General features: G+C 36.7%; 1 protein-coding gene across 1 annotated transcript; it reads left to right on the forward strand.

Annotated features, from left to right (window-relative positions):
- Nucleotides 1-23105: 23105 nt before the first annotated feature.
- Nucleotides 23106-23784, forward strand: LOC131606764 (pterocarpan synthase 1-like). Its single transcript, XM_058878900.1, has one exon. It carries the CDS (start codon nucleotides 23163-23165, stop codon nucleotides 23691-23693), a length of 531 nt encoding a protein of 176 aa, XP_058734883.1. The 5' UTR covers nucleotides 23106-23162; the 3' UTR covers nucleotides 23694-23784.
- Nucleotides 23785-27965: the final 4181 nt, after the last annotated feature.

Genomic DNA, 27965 nt, shown 5'->3' on the forward strand with positions numbered 1-27965 from the left:
TGTACCTTTGGAGTAAGATCCGGTAAACTCTTAGGTTTCATCGTCAGCAACAAAGGTATTGAAGTTGATCCTGCCAAGGTCAAAGCCATTCAAGAAATGCCTATACCCCATACTGAGAAACAAGTCAGAGGATTCTTGGGACGTCTGAATTACATAGCCAGATTTATTGCCCATATGACTACTACTTGTGTGCCGATCTTCAAACTATTGAAGAAAGATCAAGTGGAAATATGGAATGACAAATGCCAATTAGCTTTTGACAAGATCAAAGAATATCTCCAAAAACCGCCAATCTTGTTGCCACCAGTGGAAGTAAGACCTCTGATAATGTACCTAACCGTGCTAGAAGATTCAATGGGGTGTGTACTAGGGCAACATGACGAGTCCGGCCGAAAGGAGCATGCAATCTACTATCTTAGCAAAAAGTTTACCGATTGTGAAACAAGATACTCACTACTCGAAAAAACTTGTTGTGCCTTAGCATGGGCAGCTCGCGGACTAAGACAATATATGCTAAATTACACCACTTTCCTGATCTCCAAAATGGATCCTATCAAGTATGTGTTCGAAAAACCTGCTCTCTCTGGAAGAATAGCACGATGGCAAATGATCTTAACAGAATATGACATCCAGCACACTTCGCAAAAAGCAATCAAAGGAAGTGTGGTAGCTGATCATCTGGCTCATCAAGCAGTGGATGATTATCAAGCATTAAACTTTGACTTCCCAGATGAAGACATTATGCTAGTCACTGACTACAAACAACCAGGACCGGAAGAAGGACCCGAGCCAGGATCCCGATGGACTATGGTTTTTGATGGAGCTTCTAATGCACTTGGCAATGGCATCGGAGCTGTAATCATATCCCCTGCAGGAGGTTATACACCAGTCACTTCCAGGTTATGTTTCAACTGCACTAACAATATAGCCGAGTACGAAGCATGTATTCTGGGTCTCAAACCTGCAATTGATCTAAGAATCAAGTTCCTGGAGGTCTACAGAGACTCGGCGCTTGTGATTTATCAAGTCAAAGAGGAATGGGACACGAAGCACCCGAACCTAATTCCATACAAAGAATATGTGCTGAGTTTGATTCCTTACTTTGAAGAGATCACTTTTGAACACATCCCGCGCGAAGAAAATCAACTAGCTGATGCCTTAGCTACCATGTCATCCATGTTCAAAGTCAGGTGGGTCAACGAGGCGCCAATGATCACCATTTACAGACAAGACGAACCAACCTATTGCAATAAGATCGATGCCGAAGGAACGGAAGACAAACCATGGTTCCATGAAGTAAAAAGATATCTCGAAGCTCAGGAGTACCCTGAAGAGGCATCCATTAACGATAGAAAGTTTCTAAGAAGATTTGCTGCCAAATTCTTCCTAAGTAATGAAACCCTATACAAACGCAACCATGACTCGACTTTACTTCGTTGTGTAAACAAGAAGGAAGCAGAACAGATTATGGATGACATACACGATGGTGCCTTTGGTACTCATTCAAGTGGACATACAATGGCTAAAAAGATCCTAAGAGCAGGTTATTACTGGTCTACCATGGAGACAGACTGCCATCGTCACTCCAGAACCTGTCACAAATGCCAGATATATGCCGACAAAGTACATATACCTCCAGTCCCGCTAAAAGTCCTGACAGCTCCTTGGCCTTTTGCAATGTGGGGTATTGATATGATTGGAGAAATCAAGCCTACTGCCTCCAACGGACATCGCTTTATCCTGGTCGCTATTGATTACTTCACAAAGTGGGTAGAAGCAGCTTCATTTGCTTCTGTCACCAAGAATGTTGTGGCCCGGTTTATCAAGCACAATCTCATTTGTCGGTATGGCATCCCTGAAAGGATCATCACAGACAATGGCACAAATTTAAACAACATAATGATTACTAAACTCTGCACACAGTTCAAGATCAAACATCATAATTCCTCTCCATATCGACCAAAGATGAATGGCGCGGTGGAAGCTGCCAATAAGAACATCAAGAAAATCATACAAAAGATGACAGTAACCTACAAAGACTGGCATGAGATGTTACCTTTTTCTCTTCATGGTTATTGCACATCTGCGCGTACTTCAACAGGGGCAACTCCATTCTCCTTAGCCTACGGTATAGAGGCAGTTCTTCCAATTGAAATTCAGATTCCTTCCTTAAGGATTATGAAAGAAGCCGATCTAGACGAAGACGATTGGATTCAGACTCGATTGGACCAGATAAACTTTATTGATGAGAAGAGGCTCGCAGCTATTTGTCATGGCCAGTTGTACCAAAAGCGTATGATCAAAGCCTTCAACAAGAAAGTCAAAAGTCAGGCATACCAAACTGGTGGCTTGGTTGTCAAACGCATCATCCTACCACAAGGTGACCCCAGGGGAAAGTGGACTCCCACTTATGAGGGACCGTTTGTAATCAAGAAAATATTCTCCGGTGGAGCCATGTTGCTTACCATAATGGATGGCGAGGATTTCCCACACCCTGTGAATGCGGACATAGTCAAATAGTACTTCGCTTAAAGAAAAGCTCGCTAAGTTGAAAACCTGAAACGGCAACTTAGGCAAAAAATGAGCGTCTCGGTGGATTGAAAACCCGAAAGGGCGGTCCAGGCAAAAATTAGAGGCTAAATAAAATTATCCCGGTAGGCTGAAAACCTGAAAGGGCAGCCTAGGAAAAAGTTAGGGAATAAAGCGTACAACTATGTTCCGTTTATTTACCTACTCACCTTCAAGATTCAACACGTCAAAGACACCGATCAGTCCAATTACTTTCTTCCAACAAGTGAGGGATGAGATGCTCGAAGACAGATTGGCAATAGCAGAATTGAAACTCGACTGGATTGTTTTCGCATAGCTATTTCTCTTTATAAATACTTTTCAAAACTTTATGACAATTTCCTACTACTAGGATTTTTGTCTCCTTGTACTAATCAGCCTATCATGGCTCTTTTTCAAAAAATCAATACATCTTATGCTCAAAATCAACATTTTCACTTTTTCTGTTTTGAATACGTAAACGTCCCAATGATAATTTTGAATGAACATGTGCATTTGAATATGATTGATGTTTACCAGGAAAAACAGGAATAGCATTCAAGTAATGTCCCAATCATTTGGACATCATCCCGAAACCAGCATTGGAAGAAAAATTCCCAACAGAAATGCATTTCTCAGCAAATTCCTCAATGAGATTTTTCTCTCCAACAAAGTGATTCGAGGAATCTTATTCCCCAGCAGGGCTGTCCAGATTACTATCCCCAGAAGGTGTGATCTCCACACCAGGACTTGGTCAAATAGTGCATTGGAGGATTATGCATCTTCCTCATTCCCACTTAAAAGGGCATCAAAATCAGAACTTTCAAATCACTTTTCATCCCCGAGCGGTAATCAAAAATTCTTCAACAGAGCACCATGGTTCTCAAAAAAGGTTCCCAGCCGAGGGTACTCAAACAAGACGACAAAAATCATCAACAATCACAATGCCTTCATTTCCAGATGGCTAGCAGGGATTTATTTTCCCAATCAGAAGCTTGATACGCTCAATACATCACACATCATACATCATACATCATACATCATACATCATACATCATACATACTCATACACAACATAACATGCATATTTCTCCTTTAGTTCGAGAATCTCATACATTACATACATCATAAACATTGCATATCACTAACTTGATTTTTTCAGGCAGACGGATGTCTTCAGCAAAGATGTTCTCAATCACACGCAGTGTTCCCCTTAAACTCTATTCAGATAAGCAGTCCTCTCAGATATAATCAAGCCGAAGATTCATTCTGAAGAGATCTGTCTTTCCAAATCACTTATCAAGCTCAAAAACAACCAACACAGATCTAAGCTGATGCCTCAGACGGTTCCGGAACGATCTACCATCGAAGATCTAAAGCTGATGCCTCAGACGGTTCAAAACAGTCTACCATCGAAGATCTAAAGCTGATGCCTCAGACGGTTCCAGAACGATCTACCATCGAAGATCTAAAGCTGATACCTCAGACGGTTCCAGAACGATCTACCATCGAAGATCTAAAGCTGATACCTCAGACGGTTCCACAACGATCATTTTTCAAAATCTAAAGCAGAAAAACTTTGGACAGTTCCGTAACGATCATCCTCCAAGACTTAAAGCGGTAACCTTGGACGGTTCCGAAACAGTCAACGCAGAGGTTTTCAAATCCTTCGTCAAGATATAATCAATGGATTCATTCTGGTGAACAAACCATCAAATACATCTCCCAGATGGCATCTGAAAGCCCATCTTAGGTAATGTTTCAATCTGCCAATAACATTTCTCAGACAACATTCAAAGACAAATTCCAACATCACTTCCGGGCAAGGTAAGTGCAAATTTTCAGGGCATATATAATATTCAATCATCTTCAACCTTCAGATTTCAAACAATTTCTTCAGGTTTAAGAAGATTGAATAGGGGCAACTGTTATACCCCAAAATTTGCCCACATCCTTTTTCAAGAAAACTTCAATCTAAAAATTAAGAGTTTCATATAATCTTGGATTTTCATATCCTGATTTATGAATACTTGGTTTTTAGAATTTTTCTTATACGGTATTTTGGCTCGCTGTTGAATTTATTCTTACGCAAACGCCAATTACTGTTTATTACTTCACACACGCTATTTATTTGATATTTATTTACAGATAAATAGTACTGACGCAATTGGTACAGAGTTAAATCTTTTGCAGGCGCATAGTACTCTCTCTTTTTTCCAACACTATCATACACTTTCTTTCAAATCTTACTTCCACTCAAATTTTCCTTTTGTACGGAATCACTTCATTCCCCAACGTCTCTATCCTTCTTTTCAATCTATAAATACCTCTCATTTTTTTTTCATGAAATCTCACATCAAATTCTAACTCATCTCTCAAATTTCTACTTCATATTCATTCTCTCTTCTTCCCCCGGCAAAAATGGCAAAGCGGATAGAGACGTGTTTTCTTATGATCATCACCGTCGTGGTGGTAATCATGTCTTTCTTCTGTCTGAATAGCCCTGAAAAATGTGGACCTGGGATGTTGACACTCCCAATCATCTTCATGTTACTATTTGTAGCATGGGTTATTAATCGTCATTCTTAAAAGTTTGCCGTATCTCTTATTTATTAATGTACCGTTTACTCGTTGTACTGTTCGTTGTAGTATGTAATATTTATACTGTCAGTATTAAATGTCGTACTATTTGTCACATTGTTGCTTAATTATCCAGATAATATTTTGTGTGTTTTCTGCCAGTTAAATATTTATTTTTCTGTGCATTAAATGATTTTCAGGGTCATTATCGGTAATTTTGCTCGCATGCAGTATTTATTATTTATTTACTACGTCTGTGTTTTACTAACCACTCATGTAAATAAATTTTCACCATTAACACAAAAACAAAACAAAAAAACAAAAAAAAATATATTAAACTTTGACTGTTGAATTTTCACTCTAAACAGTCAGTTGACAGTCAAACCACTGACAGTGCAATTCTCCGTGTTTTGTACCATCAATCAAATCAAACTTTTGCATTTCAAAATTCCAAGATTTTTGTTCTAGAAGTCTTCTGAATATCACATGATTAGCAGAGACTCAACACTGCACAAAAATCAGGTACGCTTAACTGTCTCCTACACAAACAGTCCCTAACTAGGGTTTCTTGTTTTTTTCAGGAGAGACAAGTTCAGAACCTAAGCATTACTTGTAACATACTTGTACCAACTTAAATTTTTCAAAGAAATCCAAAATTCGAATTTTAATATCTAGCTTGTTTCAGTTCAAACTAAACACTCAAACACAACCCTCAAGCATCATTGAATATATCCCAATCAGTTTCAAGCCTTGGAACACTCAGAATCGACCACTAGACCTCACGGTTTGCTCGAACTAAAACTTACAAAAATCTCATCACACATGCATATTTAACAAGATGTAGACTCATATTTAAGTTTAGTTTGAGGTTCTGATCGTTTCTGGATAGTTAATTACAGTTTGGTTGCATATACACGAAGTTACCATTCTAGGGTTTGTGAACTCAATTTTAGGGCTTTTCATTAGAAGCAAAATTAAGTAAAATTAATGGCATATTCGAACTCAGTGAATCAAGCCAAGTTGAATGGACATGTCGCGCCAAATTTCTTTTCATGTTTACCCCTATTCGCTATTTTGCAGGTTTGGAACTCATCTATTATAGCGCTTTTCTCATAAAAGCGCTGTTAAATGTGCTGGCGAGAGGTTGAAGACGATGAGGTGTCCTCACCTCATTGGACAAGACGCGCGCGTGTTTTTTTAAATTACCCTCGGATTCAGTGTCTGCAGGTGTGTCACGTGTGGTGGTCCCTCACAATCCAAGCCATCAGATCCATCCACTCATCAATCCAACGCATCAGAATGAGCCCCCATATCATGGACTTTATTTAATAACCACACCTAATCATTTATTTCATATTTTCTATTTTTATTTTAATTTCTTTGCAAAATTAATTTAAATAGTTCTAAAAATCCAAAAAATACACAAAAAATATTTTTAAGTTTATAAAATAATATTTTATTTTCTGATATAAAAATATTTTATTTTTCTTCATAATTTAAATATTTTGTATAATTAATTAGTATATATTTGCATATTTGCTTTTTAATTATTTCAACCAATCAAAAAATCATAAAAAATTTTGTTCTTTATATTAAATATAGTTTATATATTATAGACTAATTTTGTACATATTTAGGATAATTTTCTCTTTAAGTTTTAATTATTTGTATAATTATTTGCATAATTATGTATTAATTAACTTAATAAAATTCAAAATCAATTTCAAAAATTCAAAAAAAAATTAGTTTTATCTTAAAATTAATTGACAAGCATTTTGAACATATTTTAAGCTTAATTTTTTAGGTTTAACTTTTATTTCCATCTTTTTTCTCATTTTAATTAAATTAATCATGCATTAATTCTAATTAAAATCAACCATCAAAAAATCCAAAAATATTTCTTTTATTTTCTTGCAATTTAAATTCCTAGATCAAGTGTATAGGTTGTCAAATTCATGTAAATAGCGTAGTTTACACTTCCCGCAAAATCGATGTAATAGCGTAGATTTACTTTCCGCATTTTACATTTTCGCGTTTAATTTCCAGCACATATAAAATTGCGTGTATGCTAAAGATTAAAATTGAATCGTTAGATCACTAACTTCAAAGATAAAATATTTGAATCTAAACACAATCACACTTGCACCTCTTAGGGTAATCCCTCTTTTACTCTTTTCAAAAATCAAAATCAAATTCAAATGCAAAATCGAACTTTCGTTTACATCCGGTAAAAGGATAGTTTTTTAAAGGAAATAGGATAAGACCTTATAACTTAGGGTAGACCTCCTAATTTGCTTGCTCAGATCAAAACAAAAAAATCTCTCATATATCATTGTTTTTCAAAATAAAATTTTCAAAAAAGACAATACTTTGTATATATCCAAACAAGGATCATTACGAAGTTAACGTTCTTTTTTTTCCAAAACATCTTTTGAAAGATAAAAACACTTTGTATACATCCGCACAAGGATCATTACAAAGTCAATTTACAAAGGTATTTAAAACCACATACAAGCATTTTAAAGCAATAGAAAAGTGATTGAAAACAAGTGAGCTAAGCAAATTAAAGAGCCCATGGATAACCATGGATACAAAGGGTGCTAACACCTTCCCTTTGTATAACCTACCCCCTTACCCAGAATTTCTTAAAGGTCTTTTTCTGTTTCTTTTATAAACCTTTCCTTAATTGGATAAAATAAAAGTCGGTGGCGACTCTCTGATTTTCAAAAACACAAAAGCAGAAAGAAAAGAGTCAGTTCGCGTATCTCTCTGCGAGAGGTATGGTAAAAAACCGAGGGCGACAGCATTCTTGAACTAATTTTCCTCCACATCTTGGACAAATTTTCATCTATACCTTCATCATAGAGATCCAACATCTGTTTTTCCAATCCGATTTATTCCTCTTGGAAGGTCTTCAACTCCTCGGAATGGGAGGTTTTCTCTTCCTCAAGTTTTATCTAGCCACCGAGAAATTGAGGACGAGGCTTCAAGTGTTAGTTCTCCCTCATGAGAGCTCCTCTTGTTCTCTTCAAGTAAGCCTTTGAGCTCAGCCACCTAGCCAGAGGAGCCCTATGTAACTCCATATCATCCAAGAAAAGAGATATTTGATCCAGGCGTTGGTGCAACTCAGATAACTCCCCTTTATAACCAGCAACTTAAGACTCGGTGACTCTGTAACGAGGCTTCAAAGACTTAAATTCTTAAGAAATAGTGTTGGGGGCCATTAGCTCCTCATGCCCGTCTGTGACTAGAGTCATGATGGAAGCATCTCGCAGCAGCTGAAAAGTCGACTCTGCCAGAAAGTCTGATTTGCCTATTTTAGAGAGTTTGCACACATGGGCATAGTCTTTAGTAGATACACAATACTTTATCTCTGGCGTGGTTTGAGACATCCGACCAATTAGAATTGGGGGAAGTGGGATAAGGGGATTCCCAACATTTTCCGATAAGTGAATAATAGGAGGGGACCTAGATTGCCTCAACCTTTTAGTGAGTCTCCATTGGACAAGCGCCTTACCACGATCTTTTTTGGTCTCGACCAAAAAAGATCTATCATGGTTTTTCTTGTTGTGGTGTTCAGAGGGCGGTTGAATAGGCATGCGGGCACCTTGTACAAGTGGAGAATCTTCATCCTCAAGTACAAGCATAAGAGGATCGACCAGAGCCAACGATCTTTCTTTTTTATCCCTCTTGATCTCATCTGAAAGAAAATAAAAATATACGAGGTAAGCGCGATACAAATTAACAAATAACCAAATAGAAGAGGATAAATCAAATAACAAGTAGATTCCTCCTCTCCTCGAGATATTTTGCGCTCAAAATATCCCAACGCATTATCTCATTGGTAAAAAATGAAAGAAAAGTCGCCTTCATGGTTTTCTGTACATCCATAAGAGAGTCATACATAACATAGTAAGATTCAGCCATCTCTACAAAGTGGTCCGAGGACCAGAACCGTCTAACTTGGTCAGTACAATTGGCTAGCTTTGAGGAGGGAGATGGAGCATAACATAATTTTACATGAGCAATAGGGGAAATTGGTGTGGCTAAGAAATAGTCGGGCTTGAAGGATTTTTCTCAAAAGACGTAATAGAGAAACTAGTCTCTCGCTCCCTTATCTTAGATAGAACAAGACCCATGTTGAATTCAACTCAAGCTAAAGAAGTAGCCTAAATGGTGGTGTTGCCGACCAACGATTCAACTTTATTGCCAAAAGAATCCAACCCCTACCCAGAATTACCATGGGACGCATTCGGGACACGGATAGGGACGTTTAGTGCCTGGATAAGGTTTACAAGTTCAGGATTCTCCACTCCCTGAGACGATGAAGGCTCGTCTATGGTAAGGTCAAGAGCATTGTTCGTGGGAGAATCTCCTGGGTTAACCATAATAACTCATATGGAAAGAAAACGACGTACCTTCGAAGGGGAGGAAGAGAGAAGACAACCCACAAATAAGGAAACAGTAGAAAAAAGGTAAAAATGTCAGAATAAGAGAATTGACAAAAAACTTAGGAAGAAGGAGTGAGCGTTGAGTAGAAAGTGAAACAAAAAGATAAGTTTGGAGTAAACACCTACCTTTTATAATATCTAAAGGTAGAAAATATCCTGTCCCATCAAGGGAATTAAAGGATCAAAAGTACTCGAGCACCCTAGGTAGGGGAATCGTACCCTAACTTGTACCCCTAGAGCCATACGCTTCGAAGAAGTTGTGAAAATTTTCCATGATGGGAAAAAAATTGAATGCGCCTATTCCCCATTGCTTTTGCAACTAATCCAAGTAATTTCCATTTCTATTCAAGAGCAAACATCCTTTCTAGAGGCCAACCAAGACTTCAAAGACTTCCCTGGATAATCTTCGCTCGACAAGCATTGAGGGAAACTTCTCTAGGCCATCCTAAGGCCCTAATCCAAGGCCTAACCTGATGCATGTTTAATCCAAATAACCTAACATATAAAATCTATCTCACGTGATATTTAAGGTATAATTTTATAATCTCCATTTCTTACTGCTCTCATATTGAATTCGAAACTAACTAAGGCGTTGAAGTGCTAACCTTACAGGTCCACCCCGTGCCGCTGTCTAGGAGAAAAGAACCACTAATTCGGGATCCTTAACCATTCATACATACCAATTCTAGTTCCACAACAAAACAAATACGAACGTTACAAATTTCACGTATACAAAGAAAAACTTTATCTCTCCTAAGTAGTAATGAATAATGTACTGGTATAAATTTACTAGCCCTTGAGATGGGATAACTTATGGGAAGTAGGATGGGTAAGATACCCTGCCAAAGGGCGAGCCATCTTACAAAGACCAAGGCCACACCATTGGTCCATATAGACCGCCGATAATGAGGCACAATGTCACCTTAATTGAGCTAATGAAGCTCCCCCTCTGAGTTGGACCCTCTAAACCCATGTTCACGGCCCCTTGTTGATATGAAGTGTCCCCATAATAACTAAATTAGAGTCAATGGAGGCATAACTGCTTCATCATGATCCAAGGAAGAATGGTTTCTTTTTCCCCATGATTTTAGCAGTGTAGCGGAAGTAACTTCGCTCAACCCAGAACCAAGAGATATCTATAAATACTTTAGCCTTTGAGTTGAGAAGGATCATTCACGAATTATAGGAAGAAACACACATAGTATCTCATTTCCAACGTGATTATGCTCAATCTTATATGTTATACTTTTAGCAAATACAATTGGTTCCCATTGTGGGGCTCGATAAAACTGATTCGAGCCTCAAGTTCATATCAAATATAGATGCCATCAGTGGTGAGGACGATCAAGCAAGCGTCACTTGTGACAATGATGAAATATAATAAGAGAAAAAGATCATAAAATGAGGAGCCAACTCAGGAGTTGAATTTGGTAACGGAAGTGTGAGCTACTATATCAGGTACTCAATTTTCTCCTTTAGCATAATTCAATTTTTTTCTACTTTCTTATGTTAATTAGTATTTAAGATGGTTATTAATAATCTATCGATCAACTTGTCAATTTTTGGAAATAGGCAAGGGTCTTTAGAACACACTAGGTTCAAATAAATTAAATCTACACGCATTCACTATTTTTGAGACGACTTCTAAACCAAAACCACATTCGCCAACCAAGTTGGATATTTGATTTCATTTATGAAACCAACTTATTTTAGTTTTACTAGTTCTTCATCGATGGTCGCTCGTTTGTCATTGGCTACTTTTACGTTTTCTCCGCTCTATTGATGGAAAGGCGATGACATACAACCCTGGTTTATTTTTTTGGCATATCATAGGTAGTCCAAGAAAATATTTTAATATTCTCTTGGAGCAGAGTGATCAACTCCTCCTCCTCGATTTTTAGCATGGAGGTACCCAACTTGGTGGTGTATAATTCCTAGGGGTCCAATCTAGAACTCCTTCAGGTCTTTTCTAAGCATAAGTCTATCTCTTTCATCTTATACTCTAGGACCTAAATCCTTAAATTTTACCCCCACATATTTCTTTCTATGGTATTGGGATTGTGGCGGACTGGTATTTCCTCATATCTTACCTTTGGCCTATTATCTTTTCTAGAATTAGGCCTTTTGGGTTGATCTCTCCCCTGAGCTATGAATTTGGATCCTTCTTGCTATGAAATTTCCTAAACATGATATTTCAAGTTGACTTCTTTGATAAGCCTCCCAATCTCTCTCTTGATCTAGTAGCAATAGTTAGTGTGATGACCCTTCACATTCTTATATTTGCACCACCTATTTGGTTTGAGCCTCTTCGTCTCTAACTTGGAAGATGGAAGAGGAGGGATGTCATGGGTAAGGAGAAATTTATTACAGATATGCATTAGGCGAGTGTTCAGGGGCATGAAATTATCCATGGGCCTCCCACTATGTTTAAAATTTTCTCTATTCCTCATGGGCAAGTTATAATGGCTTCTGCATTGTTGTTGCGATGGATCAGACCCATCGAAGGCACATCCTCTTACATCCACAACCTTCTTATTTACATTCCTCTATTTCCCTTTAGTATAACATTACACTAAAGCCATAATTCCGATCATTTAAGTGAAGAACTTCTGGATAATATACTCGTTGAAATGCCCGACCCTTAAACCAATTTAGAATACTCCCCCAAACATCTACTTGATTTGATGTATCACCTTGATAGTCGCCTCTTTAAACAGGGTTGATCCTCCCTTAATGACTCGGTATACCCCTAGAGAACATTGAACAAGATAGTCAACGAAGCCTTTCAATGCTTACTCATCGAATATAACTAGACCATTTTCCTTGAGAGGTCTTGATTCGTGGGCACTGAAAGATGAAAGAAGTTCATGAACCACCCGAGGTATGCATCCTTGAAAGTGTTGGACGAGAGCTTGCTCTTCAAGGAGTCGGAGGCGCCTATGATTTCCATATGAGTATTGATGGCAGTTATATGTTCATTAAGTCTCTTTTCCTATCAAACATCATTAGTGATGGTGGTTTGAAGTTTTCTGGTACTAGAGCCTCCCAAAATTCGTCAGAGAGAGGGTGGGGTTCCAAGACCTCGTCTTCAACTTAGATCACTATGTGATGTTGCTTATGAAGGGTCAGGATATTCTCTTCAAAAGCTTGGTTGGAACAACACAACTCTTCCATATCAGTATGCATCTTCACTAAGGTTGCTTGTTGTCGCGGCGCCTCATCATGTCACCATGTTGAAGTAGATGATTGAGGCAAGTGAAAGTAGAATATAAGTGTTGCACAAGTTAGTTTTATCGAGACCTACAATAGACACAATTGTACTTGCGAAAATACAATAAGGGGGAGCCCTTCTTTTGAGGATGATCACAAAAAGGTGTAAGTATGTTGAAAATGTAAAATATGAATAAATTCTCCAAACCCTCAAGACTGATATATTTATAGGCCTAACTTATGGGCCAAGTTGGTGGGTGAGGAACTGCCAGGTTGTTAGACGCTGGCCTTAGGATCTAGAGGGGGGGTGAATAGATTGTTCACAGTTTTACGGAGTTAAACGACTTTTCAGCGGAAGTGATTCTGAATCGACTCGCGTCTATTCCGAACCACTATCGAAACGATTGTATATGTGTTTAAAACCAGTCAAAAACTTGAGGTAAGTGATAAGAGTATACGTTGCAGAATCAAAGCGTTGCTCTTATTGAAAATCAGATTAACTTCTTGTATGATGGAAAATGTTTGCAATGCAGTAAAAGTGATAGAAACAAATATACAAACACTTGGTGATAATGATCAAATTGACGGTGATTCAATATGTGATGGATTGTGATGTTTATATAAGTTCTTAATTCACAATCTTAACACTCGAATCGTTGATCAATTTGCTATTATAACCAAATATGAACAGAACATAAATGAAAAAGTAAAAGCGACAAGAACACGATATTTGTTTAAGCAGTTCGTCGATCGTCCTCGCTACGACTACGTCTGCCCCCAATTCCAAACTGAAATTGGGTAATCTTTCATTAATGTTGAAAGTAGTATATACAAAGAAGATAACAAAGCGATAAACCATAAACCAATTATGTCGATCCTTTGAATCTTCTTCCCCCTTAATCTTGAGTCAGATCAAGGTTATCCAAGAGCTTCACTTTGATCCCTTTCTGCAGTGTCTTCAATTCCCTCGAACCCTTGTTCTTCAATCTTCACACTCAGTCGGATCCTCGATGAAACCTCTTGATAAAAACCCCCAAGAAACACCTATCTTGGAGGACAAAACCCGCAGATTTTATTCACCAAAAACCCCACAAATCTTCACCCAGTAGGAATCTTCAATTCCGTTCCATGGACGTTATCGAACTCGATCACTAACCCTCAACGCAAGAATGATTATGTGTAATTGTGTTGGAGATGACCAAGAACGAAGATGAGAAGCCTTTGTGTATCTTTCAGTCGTTGGTGTTACATTGAATAATTGAACCTTTGATAATATATATGATAGCTTAACAGTTGGAGATGAGAGAAACAGAATTTTTGGCATTCTTGATTAGTTAGGTCGACCTCTTGTAGTGCTTAGGTCGACTTAGCAGAGCTTGCAGAATTTTGCTCCCAGTTAGGTCGACCTGTTTAAGGAGTAGGTCGACCAGAATCCTCTTCAGATGCATTCTGGGGACATTTTCTCATATTAGGTCGACCTAGTTGTTGTGTAGGTCGACCTAGCAGACTGATATGTAAATTTCTTCATTTTAGGTCGACCTGGATGATGTGTGAGTCGACCTAGAAGAGGTATATGGATTTTTCTTCATTTTAGGTCGACCTGGGTTGACAGTAGGTCGACCTAACTGCTGCTTTTCTGCATTCTTCTTGTTTTGCTTGTGTTGAGTCAACCTATAAGCATAATAGGTCGACCTGTTCTGACATGAGTGATCAATGCTTGCTTTTCTTTGAGTTTTCTGCTTCCACCTTGTTGCTTGTATGCTTATTGAGTTTGCCATGAATCAAAAACATCTTTGTGATTGTAATCTTGTATTCACATACTCCCCCTTTTTGATGATGGAAAACCAGTAGTCGAAGCTTTGGTAGTAAGTGATAAAGACTCAACAAAGCTCCCCCGTACATTCAGCATCTATCTCTCAACAAGACAATCTCTCAACAAAGCTCCCCCGTACACTCAGCATCTATCTCTCAACATGGCTCCCCCGTACACTCAACATCTATCTCCCCCTTTGACAACATCAAAAAGAGAAACCAAGAGAGTAGAAGAGTAACGAGAGAAACATAGATAAAATAACATGAAACGAATAAAACAGTGAAGTTAACAATAAAATAACATAGATAAACCATAAGATACATAAGATCCAAACATGTTTAGCAGTACATTTTAACATAACAATGATCCGAGATATAAACAAACTGCAAAAGAGTGTGACAACACATAGAAATATAACATAATTATGATGAGATAAGATGCAATGATATGATGATATGATGAAGAATGCATCCTCTTCCTCTTCTGAAACGTATGCGGACGATCTTCTTCAACCTGTTCCAACAGATCCAGCACAGATAAGTTGAGAGTGTTGAAGCTTTGGCTTATGTTTGCATGACGATTCAGAGCAGTTTCTTCAAACTGATTTTGTCTTAGGACAGAGTTGGATGCAAATGTTTCAAAATCATTCTTGTGGTCTTGAATCAAGCCGTATAGCGATTGATATTGAAGTTGTTGTTCATCATATCGATCTTGTTGTAGTTGTTGCATGGTTTGGAACTGGAGCTATTGTGATTGATATTGAAGTTGTTGTTCATTATATCTCTCTTGTTGAAGTTGTTGCATGGTCTGGAACTGGAGTTGTTGTGATTCAAAATGTTATTGTTGTTGAAGTTGCATGTTTTCAAGCATGGAGATAATGTTGGACTGATCTTGTGGAGGTGGAGCCGTGTATCCCCAAGGGATTTCTTCCTCTTGAGAAGGGACATATTGCCAATTTGGATCCGTGTCATGAGCTACATCTTCCATGGTTTGATCCTCATCATTTGCTATTTCTTGATCATTTCCCTCTTCTTCATTCCCTACAGTATGACCAAATTCAGTAGGATCATCATAGTTGTAGATAATTCTTCCGGTTCCCTTTTGTATAAGATAGTAGGTTTTCTTATTCGGATCCCAATGATATCCCATGAGAGTTAAAGTTGTTTGGGAGAAATCCTGGTTCTGTTTCATGTGCACGTAAGACAACCCATCCAGTTTCATGCCAAAGTGGTTTACTATGGTTTGAATGATCGAGCCATAGCATAAAGTAGTAGTCTTTTGTTGTATCTCTTGAAACTTGGCAGTCAGAAAGTGTGGCCAGTGCACACGCGTCCTATTTTGAATCAGGTACATTAACACAATCTCATTCCTTTCAATTCTGGAAAATTCGCCTGCTCGTGGTCGAATGACTCTTGAGATAATCCAGTTAAGGAGCCTAGGATCCCTTTTTAGGTGACCGGCTATGATGGATTCATTTTGCTTGTCAAGAACAGCAGGATCTTTGAGAATGGATGTCATGTAAGCGACATGATCATAATTGGCCGGAAGGTCACAGTCTTCTATACGAACTTCGTCTCCCAAGAGTGTAAGACCAAAGATACTAATCCATGCACGTTTGTCAACAATATGAGATCTTGACCCCATCTTAAACCTAAAATTACAGCCTTCCTCTCTTGTGAACCCTGCATAGAAGGCCCTAACAGTGTTCTCACAGTACGGTGTGGCACATTCCAAAAGGGGGTGAACGTTCTGATGCTTAATAAGACTAACAACATCAGGAATATGCATATTCTTAGCAACATGTTGGTTAAAGATATATTGCTTCACTACCTTCCTTTTCATTTGCCATTTTTCAAAATTATCTCTGCAATCAGGGTGAACAAGTGCTACAGCACTTACCGGTTGTGAGGATGATCCGGACGCAACTTCCTTTCCCTTTCTTGATTTTGGAGGCATGGTTGTTGATGATTTGTGAGAGAGAGAGAGATGATTTTGACACTTTTTTAACTTTGAGGAATTAGGGTTGGCCGTACACAATGAAGTGAGGATGAATGAAGATGGAAAGAATGAAGAATGGTTATGTATGGGGATGGGTCGGGTCGACCTAACAGACCCAATTTGGGAAATATTTCAGCAGTGGGTCGACCTACATGAAGGCTGGGTCGACCTAACAGAAGTAGTGAGAAAAATAACCAATTTAGGTCGACCTAAAGAGTGGGTAGATCGACGTAACTGGACAATTTTAGTTTCTGCTGAAATTTTTCTTCTGTAGGTCGACTCAGATACAAGGTAGGTCGACCTAAATTGCTTCAAAATGTTTGAAATGACTTAGAGATGTTGCTATATGATGGATTTATGCTTAGTTGCTTGCTTGTATGCCCAAATTATGATATGTTATGAGTGGAGATGATAAACACATATGTAATTGAGATATATGGGTAAGCATACTTGAAGTCACTATAAGCATGATAATTGATAGCATATTATAGAATCAATAAAATTTTTGGAAGTGAACAATAAACATGTTACCGCTTTCTCAATATGTAGGTGTTTTGTCATCATTGTGTGGAGTCCTCTTGTTAGTGTGCCATACTCCTAGATTTGATGATGAATTGTTTTGATGGAATGTTTCACAGCTTGATTGCTTGATTTTTGCGAAAAACTCATCTAGTATCGATTACTTGATGTTCTCCCGGATGCGGGACATGGTGCCAAACAATATTCTGCTTAGAATAGGTTTAAAATTTCTTTGCAATGCAACTTGCCAATTGCACATCAAGTAATGCGTCCTTTGTGTTTTTCGGGTTAACTGTATTTGTGATGTATCTTATACATTTGTGGTGGCCAGGTCACCTGCATTTCCTTTGCCAAGAATAGTTCTTCATAGATGACATACCAAAAGTGATATGTCTTCCTTTTATGTGTCTTGAGCATCAGCTATCAAGAGACCACCACCTTTTGGCGATGTCAAGACACTTTTCCTGCAAAGATTAATTTAGAGTGGAAGGTCCCCAATCTTCATTGGGTCCTAGATGGTGAGTACAGACATTGTTGCACTTAGGCAACCATTGAAATACTCCTTTAGGAACTAAAATTCTCCTAAATTTGCATTTTTCAATGGTATGTCCCTTTTTGCAACAATAATGACAGGTAATATGATGAGAATATGGTGTTTTGCTAGTTGATACTTTTGGTACAAAAGTGTATTTACTATATAGAGGAGTATACGATCTTTTGAACTTATTTGGATCAACGGCAAAAGTCACTTTTGGTTGTAGATCCTTGTCTAACTTGGCTTTTAGATCTCTTACTTCTTTTTGCCAAATGTGACATGTCTCACAACCAAACCATGATGTAGGATCTATTTCAACTTTATCCTTTTGAATGTCTAGCATAGATTGTTTTAAAGCTTCCATATCCTTTTCGGTTTTCTCAACTTTTGATTCAAGATATGAAAATATTTTCTTATTTGAGGCCAAAAGTTTGAAAGCTTTAATAGCATCTCTATGTAATTCTTCAAAAGCTAATTTTAATTGAGCATGAGATACCTTATCTACAAGTTCCTGTTTAAGATGACTTACACGTTTCTTTTTCTTGTGTTGATGAGCCGTAAGACATAGGTTTGCCGATTCTTCTTCATCGCTTGATGAGTCTTCACTTGAGGAATCACTTTCCCATACTATGTAGGCTCTTCTAGACTTGTTGTGACTTTTGCTTTGATTCTTGTCTTTCTCCTTCTTGAGATATGGACAATCCGGTTTGTAATGACCATCTTTGCCGCAATTGAAACAAGGGCCTTTGGATTTTATTTTATTATTATCATCTTGTTTGGACTTGTCTAATTGCTTCCTATGATTAATCAAGCTTTTTCCGGAGAGTTTTGCTCTATTTTTCTTTATGTACTTGTTGTATCTTCGCACAAACAGTCTCATTTCCTCATCATCGGAGTCTTCCTCATCACTAGTATCACTATCCTCTAGCTCTTGTCTTGAGGTCTTGGAGCTTGAAGCTTTTAGAGCTATTGACTTCTTCTCTACCTCTTTCTCCATGTTCTTCTCTTTCTTTGCCCTTTTCTCATGCATGTCAAGGCATTTTAGGTGTTGTTCATGTTCCTCTAGTTTACCAAAGAGAGTAGTAATGTCTAAGGTGTTTAGATCATTTGCTTCCTTTATTGCTGTAACCTTGGGTTGCCATTCCCTGTTCAAGCATCTTAAGATTTTGTTAGTAGCAACTGCATTGGAAACAGGTCTATCAAGAGAATTTAACCGATTTTTTAGGTGAACGGATCTCTTCTGCATGTTTTCGATGGATTCACCATCTTCCATGTGGAAGAGTTCGAACTCTTGAGTTAACGTATTGATCCTAGCTAGTTTGACATCATCTGTTCCCTCGTGGGCAACTTGCAATGTGTCCCACATAGCTTTAGCTGATCTACAATGGGAAACGCGGTAGTATTCATCAACTCCTAGAGCTGAGATTAGAATGTTTCTCGCTTTCCAATCGTATGCATATCTCTTTTCATCTTCAGCATCCCAAGTATTTTCTGGTTTTGGAACAACTGCACCAGCTGCATTTGTCATGGTGATCTGAAAGGGACCATTGACAATAGCTGTCCAGATGTTCCTATCAATTGCATTGATGTGGACACACATACAATCCTTCCAATAGCCATAGTTTTCACCGTTGAAAACTGGAGCTCTATTGTGAGCCCCTTTAGGTCCGGAAGCCATCTTTCCAATAAGTGTTTCACGTAGCACGGAATAAACCAGAGCTCTTGATGCCACTTGTTAGACGCTGGCCTTAGGATCTAGAGGGGGGTGAATAGATCGTTCACAGTTTTACGGAGTTAAACGACTTTTCAGCGGAAGTGATTCTGAATCGAATCGCGTCTATTCCGAACCACTATCGAAACGATTGTATATGTGTTTAAAACCAGTCAAAAACTTGAGGTAAGTGATAAGAGTATACGTTGCAGAATCAAAGCGTTGCTCTTATTGAAAATCAGATTAACTTCTTGTATGATGGACAATATTTGCAATGCAGTAAAAGTGATAGAAACAAATATACAAACACTTGGTGATAATGATCAAATTGACGGTGATTCAATGTGTGATGGATTGTGATGTTTATATAAGTTCTTAATTCACAATCTTAACACTCGAATCGTTGATCAATTTGCTATTATAACCAAATATGAACAGAACGTAAATGAAAAAGTAAAAGCGACAAGAACACGATATTTGTTTAGGCAGTTCGTCGATCGTCCTCGCTACGACTACGTCTGCCCCCAATTCCAAACTGAAATTGGGTAATCTTTCATTAATGTTGAAAGTAGTATATACAAAGAAGATAACAAAGCGATAAACCATAAACCAATTATGTCGATCCTTTGAATCTTCTTCCCCCTTAATCTTGAGTCAGATCAAGGTTATCCAAGAGCTTCACTTTGATCCCTTTCTGCAGTGTCTTCAATTCCCTCGAACCCTTGTTCTTCAATCTTCACACTCAGCCGGATCCTCGATGAAACCTCTTGATAAAAACCCCCAAGAAACACCTATCTTGAGGGACAAAACCCGCAGATTTTATTCACCAAAAACCCCACAAATCTTCACCCACTAGGAATCTTCAATTCCGTTCCATGGACGTTATCGAACTCGATCACTAACCCTCAACGCAAGAATGATTATGTGTAATTGTGTTGGAGATGACGAAGAACGAAGATGAGAAGCCTTTGTGTATCTTTCAGTCGTTGGTGTTACATTGAATAATTGAACCTTTGATAATATATATGATAGCTTAACAGTTGGAGATGAGAGAAACAGAATTTTTGGCATTCTTGATCAGTTAGGTCGACCTCTTGTAGTGCTTAGGTCGACCTAGCAGAGCTTGCAGAATTTTGCTCCCAGTTAGGTCGACCTGTTTAAGGAGTAGGTCGACCAGAATCCTCTTCAGATGCATTCTGGGGACATTTTCTCAGATTAGGTCGACCTAGTTGTTGTGTAGGTCGACCTAGTAGACTGATATGTAAATTTCTTCATTTTAGGTCGACCTGGATGATGTGTGAGTCGACCTAGCAGAGGTATATGGATTTTTCTTCATTTTAGGTCGACCTGGGTTGACAGTAGGTCGACCTAACTGCTGCTTTTCTGCATTCTTCTTGTTTTGCTTGTGTTGAGTCAACCTATAAGCATAATAGGTCGATCTGTTCTGACATGAGTGATCAATGCTTGCTTTTCTTTGAGTTTTCTGCTTCCACCTTGTTGCTTGTATGCTTATTGAGTTTGCCATTAATCAAAAACATCTTTGTGATTGTAATCTTGTATTCACACAGGTCACGTCTGTCCATAAGCATAATGTCTTTTTATGATCCTTCTTAGGGAGACTGAGTTATGAGCCATCTTCCTCTAAGACTCAATTAAAGTTATCTCGGTCCACTCCAATTCTAGAAACTTCCTATTTCATTCAAAATTGTCATGATTTATTTAATTCCTATTTATCATTCACAATTTCTCCGTATTTATAAAAGAATTGAACATTGAATCGAATGATTAAAAAAATTAAGACAAATAGAAGACATCACATGTTAAATGTGATTTTAAATAATTTAAAACGAAAAAAAATAATAAGTGAAAAAATAAATTCTTATTTTAACAAACTCATGATTTTTTAAGATGTGCTACTATCTACAATATCAACCTTTATTTTTAAATTGTTAAAAAAATTCAAAAAATAAAATTATATATATATATATATATATATATATATATATATATATATATATATATATATATATATATATATATATATATATATATATATATATATATATATATATATATATATAGCCACATTAATATTTTCATAAATAATTTTTTATTAATCTAATAATGATTGATATTTTTTCCTCTTATCTCTCTTTATAAAAACCCTTCTGCTTGATATACAGATTAAACTATTAATCTATTGCTAATTTTTAAATAAAAAATATTATCAATATAATTATTATTTAACACTAATGCATTCTAAACTATTTTTCTCAAACTGCAAAATATATTACTAATAATTTAATAACATTTATCTGAGTAAACATTATTGTAGTGTAAACGTCAATTTTGGCATTTGTTTTAAAATAATTTTTATAGTGTTACATAATTTTGTGTAAATAAATTTTACCAAGAAATTTTTAATAAAAGTTTCAAATAAAAATTTGGTTTGAATAGTTATTCTTAAAATGTGATTTTAGGTATTTCATCTACTTATGGAAAAAAATTTGGATATCAAAATTTCAAAAAATCACTTAATTTTGAAGCTATTTCAAATAGATTTTCATAAAAATCATTTTTGAAATATAACCTTTTAAAAAAAATTACGATTTTGACTAAGTTTCGGTTTCCAATAATATATGTTTATGTTATAGGATGTCAATTATAGTGTTTCATTTTAGAAAAAACGAATATAAAAAACTTTAATATTTTTAAAAACGACTTTGGGTCTGTTTGGGAAACATAGCGGTTGGCTGATAAGTTAGCTGATAACTTATAGCTTATGACTGATGGCTGATGACTGATGACTTATAGCTTATAGCGGATGGTTGAGACTGATAGCTTATAAGCTCATTGAAGTGTTTGGTAAAATTAGCGGTTCAATTAACTTATAAATGTAAAATGACATAAAAGATATTTAATATAAAATTATTTTATTTTAAATTAAAATAAATTATAAGGGTTAAAAATGGATTTTAATTAAAATAATAAGGATAAAAAAGGAAGAAAAAGTAATAAGCTATAAGACATAAGCTAAAACGCTATTTGAAATAGCGTCTGGAAAATAAGCTATAAGTTAGTAAAATAAGCTATAAGCTCGTGATAAAAAGACTGTTACCAAACAGATCTAAATTATCATATAAGCTTATAAGACATAAGACATAAGCTATAAGCTTGAGAACATGTCTTACCAAACAGAGCTGACTTTGAAAAATCTGTTTTAAAAAATACAAAGAAAAAAAATCCATTTTTTAAAATCTGAAACAAACATGCCCTTTGTTATTGTATTCGATAATTTTCAACAAATTATAACTCTATTTACAGTAGCTTACACACATGCTTTTGCATTCTGTAACTAGAATTCTGTTTTGGTGCTAAATGAAACACATTTCATGTGGATATATCATGTGTTAGAGAAGCCTTCAATCACCAACAAAACACGATTTCTCTAAAAGCCAATTTTTCATGCTCTTTTTCGCCTTTTATACTTGAATAACATTAAAAAATAAAGAAGATCACATTAATTTATTTATGTAACTCATTTTTTTGTGTAAAATATTTATGTAACTGATTTATTCACGATATTACTCATATACTCACGTTTAAATGACCCACATATTAATTCAAAAATGATTTTTGTTCAACAATTTAAGATTTTTTTTTTTTTAAATTAAAAAAATTATTCAGTTTTCCTTTCAACACAACTCCTGCCCCATCACACCTCTATAAATTTCAACCATTTTCAGAACTAAATTCATCAATATTTTTCATCAATAGCCTTTTGCAATATCTAAAACAATGGCAACAACTCCAATCAAAATCATCTCGTTGACAATACTACTTTTCATAACCATTAGCATAGCTAATGGTCAAGCTCAACCAAATCAATCAACCTTAGTATTCTACCTACAAGATGTCGGAAAAGGACCTAGGGCAACCGTTTCACCAGTTATAGGCATCAATGGCAAGGTTTGGTCATATAACACATTTGGAACAATATTTGTTGTTGATGATCCTGTTACAATAAGTCCTAGTTCATATTCAACTCAAATTGGAAGAGCTCAAGGTATAATTACCGTAACTTCTCAAGATGGTGCAAATGTGAACATAGTTTTGTCAATTGTGTTCAACAGTGCACAATACGCTGGTAGCACTTTGGAAATTCAAGGTACAAGTCGTCAGCGTGATAATTTAAGAGAGCTCGGTGTTGTTTCTGGAACAGGAAGGTTTCGATTTGCAAGAGGATTTGCTGTGTTTGAAACTTTATCTTATGATCCTACCTATAGTCAGTCTGTTATTAGGTTGACTGTAACCTTGGCAATACCTTGAAAATATGTGTTATTATAGGGCTAATGCTTGTTAAAATAGAACATCATATGAGTTTCCAATAAAATAAAATCAAAGAGCATTAAACCTTTTATCTTATTAGTAATTTTTTTACGGTATTATATTTTATTCTGAGGCCAATTTGGATCCTGATAATAGTGTCTAATTAAAAATATTTATTGTCATGTAGTTTTAAATTTTAAATGTCATAATTTAAAACCCTCCAAAAATGACTCTGTGTATTTAGCGCTTTCAAGTATGAAATGAGTTGGTTTTATTTGATCATTCACATCATTTATGAATAGGTTTTAGTGCTTCGACATGCTCTTCTTTAAATTCTTCTTTATGCACTCCTGTAAATATTAATGCATTCCTTTGAGATTTAGATGGGTTTAGTTTATGTATTTTGATGGTGGAACCCTTTTTACCTCTCGGTTAGCCTGTGTTTCTTTTCTAAATTATATTTTTTTCTTGGCCCCTCGTCGAGTCCGCTCGCTTACGCTTAAACTTGTTTCTCTCTTCAAAAAGCTTCTTACGTAGATTGCTCTGTTGGCTCCTAGATAAAAAGTTTGCCAAGACCTCTGATTTAATGTTGACTAAGGGAATGTATTGAATGTCATATTTGAATAGCTCAATTTCACATGATACCAGTCTTCCAGCTAGATTTAGCTTTTTCAAAACCTGGCGTACGGGTAGTCTATCTTCATCAATATCTGGTGTCCTTAAAAGTTAGTCCTTAGATTTCTTGCAGTTTCCACTATTGTAAATGTGAGTCTTTCTATCTTTTGATAGTGGACCTCTGCATCCCTTAAACACCTTGATTATGAAATAGACAAGCCTGTCTACCTTATCTATTTCCTGGACTAGTAGTAAGCTTAACACTTGACAAATAAGAAACAAGTATAGATATAATAGAGAACATGTTGTTGGGGGCGTCAAAATAGGCGGTAACACTAAGAAAGCCTTCAACCTAGAGAATTCCTGCCCACATTCGACTGTCCACTCAAACCTGTCATTCTTCTTTAGTATGGTGAAATAGTAGAAACACTTGTCACATGCACAAATAAGAAAACGAGAAAGGGCGGCTAAGAAAACGGTTAGTTGCAGAACTTCCTTGACATTAGAGGGGCTTCTCATGCCTATAATGGATTGAAGTTTTTCTGGATTCACCTCTATTCACTTGGTGAGCATGAAATCCATGAACTTTCCTCCTTGTACACTGAACCAGCACTTGGTTGGATTAAGGCGCATGTTATAATCCCAGACGAATCTCAAGATATCTTCCATGTCTTCTGCATGGCTTTCCCCTTCTGATGTCTTCACAATCATGTCATCAATGTAAACATCCAAGCTATGTCCCATCTTCCTTGCAAACACCGTATCCATGAGCTGTTTGTAGGTGGCGTATACGTTCTTAATCTCTAAAAAGGTACGACGTTGTAGTAATAATTATTGTGATTGGACATGAACGTCGTCTTTGGAGCATCAATGAGATCCATTTTGATCTGGTTGTACCCTGAATAGGCGTCAATGAAACTTAACAATTTGTATCCCGAGGACCCATCATTCATTAGATCTATATTAGGGAGAGGATACAGATCTTTGAGCATGCTGCATTGAGATCGGTGAAGTCGGAACACATATGCCGCTTGTTCGATTTCTTCTTGACCAAAACCATATTAGCTAGCCGTAAAGACTATTTGATCTCCGTTATAAAATTTGGCACTTGTTAGCTTATGAACTTCTTCGTAAATGGTTGTTCTCTTTTCTTCGCCAACCTTGTAATTTCTCTAGAATACTAGGTTAACCGAGGGATCTACGGCGAGTCGATGACACACCACTTTGGTGTCAATGTTATGCATATATAAAAGAACCCAAGCGAATTGATCAACTTTTTTTTAGCAAGGCGATCAGGTCTTCCTCTCTCAATTCGAAAAGTGAGGTGCCCGACTGGGTGACCTGGTGTCATACCCCAAAATTTTCCCATCTCATTTCACTTTCAAACTCATACAATGATTCAAGGCTCAAGGGTAAACCTAAGGCATACTCTCCTAATCAAAGGGTCCTCAAATTAGGGTTTTGGATTTGCTAAGGAGAAAGGGTGTATCAAGGCCTCAAGTAAGCTTCATATGATCTCTTAGGATTTAAATCACCTCCATGACAAGATTCAAGCTTCAATTCCAAAGATTGCTCATTCAACTGCTCAAATGATCGACAATCGACTAGTTTGACCTAAAAGTCAACTAGGGTCAAATCACAATCAAAACTCCTGATTTTTGGGTCAACACCAATAATTTGAAGTAAAATTCATGATTTCATCAAGGGACTATCATGATTCATCAAGGAGAGCTCAGAAATCATCAAAATTCCAAGTTACTAAATTAGGGTTTCTAAGCAAAAGTCAACTGAACTTTGACTAATCATATCTCTCTCATACTTTATCAGAAATCCCCTAACCAAATCTCATTCTCAAGGAAATTAAATTCTCTACAACTTTTATGTTGGGCCCAAGGTCAAGAAATGCTTCCGCATAAGAGATATAAGCCAAAACATTACAGGTCCTTCTAGAAGCTCGCAAAAAGCTATTTTCTGTCAAAGGCCATATCATCAAGATAAAATCCTCGAATGCAAAATATATTCCAAAGTGGCTTGTAAAGGACATCTTGAGCTCTCCAAAAAGTCCTAGAACACATTCATAGGATAAAGATTGAGGGAGATATAAAGCGCATAAGTTGGTCAAATTTCAAGAAATACACAAAACCTTAATTGGTCAATCTCGGACTTTTAAGTTAATGGGCCTAGGTTTTTGACTTCAAACATGATTATGACCTCATATAGGACCCATAAACTTATTCTCGTGTTTTTGTGACTATTATTTAATTTATTTAGATTTTTTCATTAAAAAAAATCAAATTAATTAAGTAAAAACACAAAAATTATGAAACAAATTAAAGGGGTTTATTTTTAAATCATACAAAGGCCCATATAACATCCCTTAGAAGGCCAAATTTCATTGGTGCATGGCCATGGTCTTTTATTTCATTTATTTTTGATTTTTATCAAAATAAATTAGAATAAAATGCTAAAAGTTTGGATTCATGCGTATGATTTTATTATTCAGCCAAAATCAAATCTCCAAGATTTATAGTAATCATGTGGATCTAAATTGGAGCAAGATTGGACCAAGATAGAATGTTTTAATATAAAATTTTCAATCAAATTTGATTCTCTTCAAGGGGAATGATTTTATTCTATTCCTATAACCCTAATTCACTCTAATATATATAGAGATCAAGTTCAGAATTTGGGGGACGAAAAGTATTGGCAAGGAGCTAGGGTTTGGAAAGCCACAAAATTCAAAGAAAGGTGTAGAATCGTATTCTTGGTTGCAGTTATTTCCAGATCCAAATAACCTTTCTAAATCGTTTCTGAGGTGATATAAGGTAAAGAGAGGCCATTATACAAGCCATGTAACGTGTAAAATACGTGCATCACACTCACCATATTTGTTCATATTTCAAGTTTTTATATGTCGTGTTTTATTGTGTTTCAATATGATCTAATGGAATATTTGAGTTCAGGATAAAGTTTGGGGATCATTAGAACCATTTATGCAAAGCTTTGACGCGTTTCCATGGAGTTGCCATTGTTAGGGCTCCGACTTACCTCTCTTTGAAGCTCACGATTTAAGGACTTTTAGGCTAAAACAATGCCACCAATGGATTCAGGGACCCCAAATTAGGGGGTAGGATCCCTCTTATCTTTTTATTGACCGTATTTTACAGGGTTCATGTTTGCAGGATTTTTGCTATGAATCCAGGGCCATTCAGCAGGTAATAGCGTAGCAAATTCTGCATGAATTTCCGCAGGTAAGAGGAAGAAGGAGATGAACAGTGCACGAGGGAGAGGGATTACGTGCGGGATGCTACTGTTCGCCAGTCAGCGAAGACCCTCACTCTATGCGCGCGTGGCAGTCTTCAGTTCCCTGGTTAAAAGTATAATCTCCTTTCTCTAATTCTAATTGGCTGCTGTAAGTCCACTGGGCCAAGTTTGATTCCAGTGTTTGAATTTCCCATTTAATACATTGTTTCTTATTTAATTATTTTGAGTTCTATTTATGACAACATAAGAGAGCAGCGCAAGTGGTACAAGGTTTTTCCAGGTTATCCCAAGACCTGGGTTCGAATCCAGCAGAAGCTGAAATGTATTTTTTATCAATTCTTTGGTTTAAAGCACCACAGGATCCCACCAAATGAAGCTTAGGGGATGAAACTG

Source organism: Vicia villosa, linkage group LG5, assembly GCF_029867415.1.
Source record: "Vicia villosa cultivar HV-30 ecotype Madison, WI linkage group LG5, Vvil1.0, whole genome shotgun sequence".
Lineage (NCBI taxonomy): Eukaryota > Viridiplantae > Streptophyta > Magnoliopsida > Fabales > Fabaceae > Vicia > Vicia villosa.

Coding starts and splice junctions, on each gene's coding strand:
- LOC131606764 (XM_058878900.1), top strand. CDS start 23,163: ATGGCAACAACTCCAATCAAAATCATCTCGTTGACAATACTACTTTTC.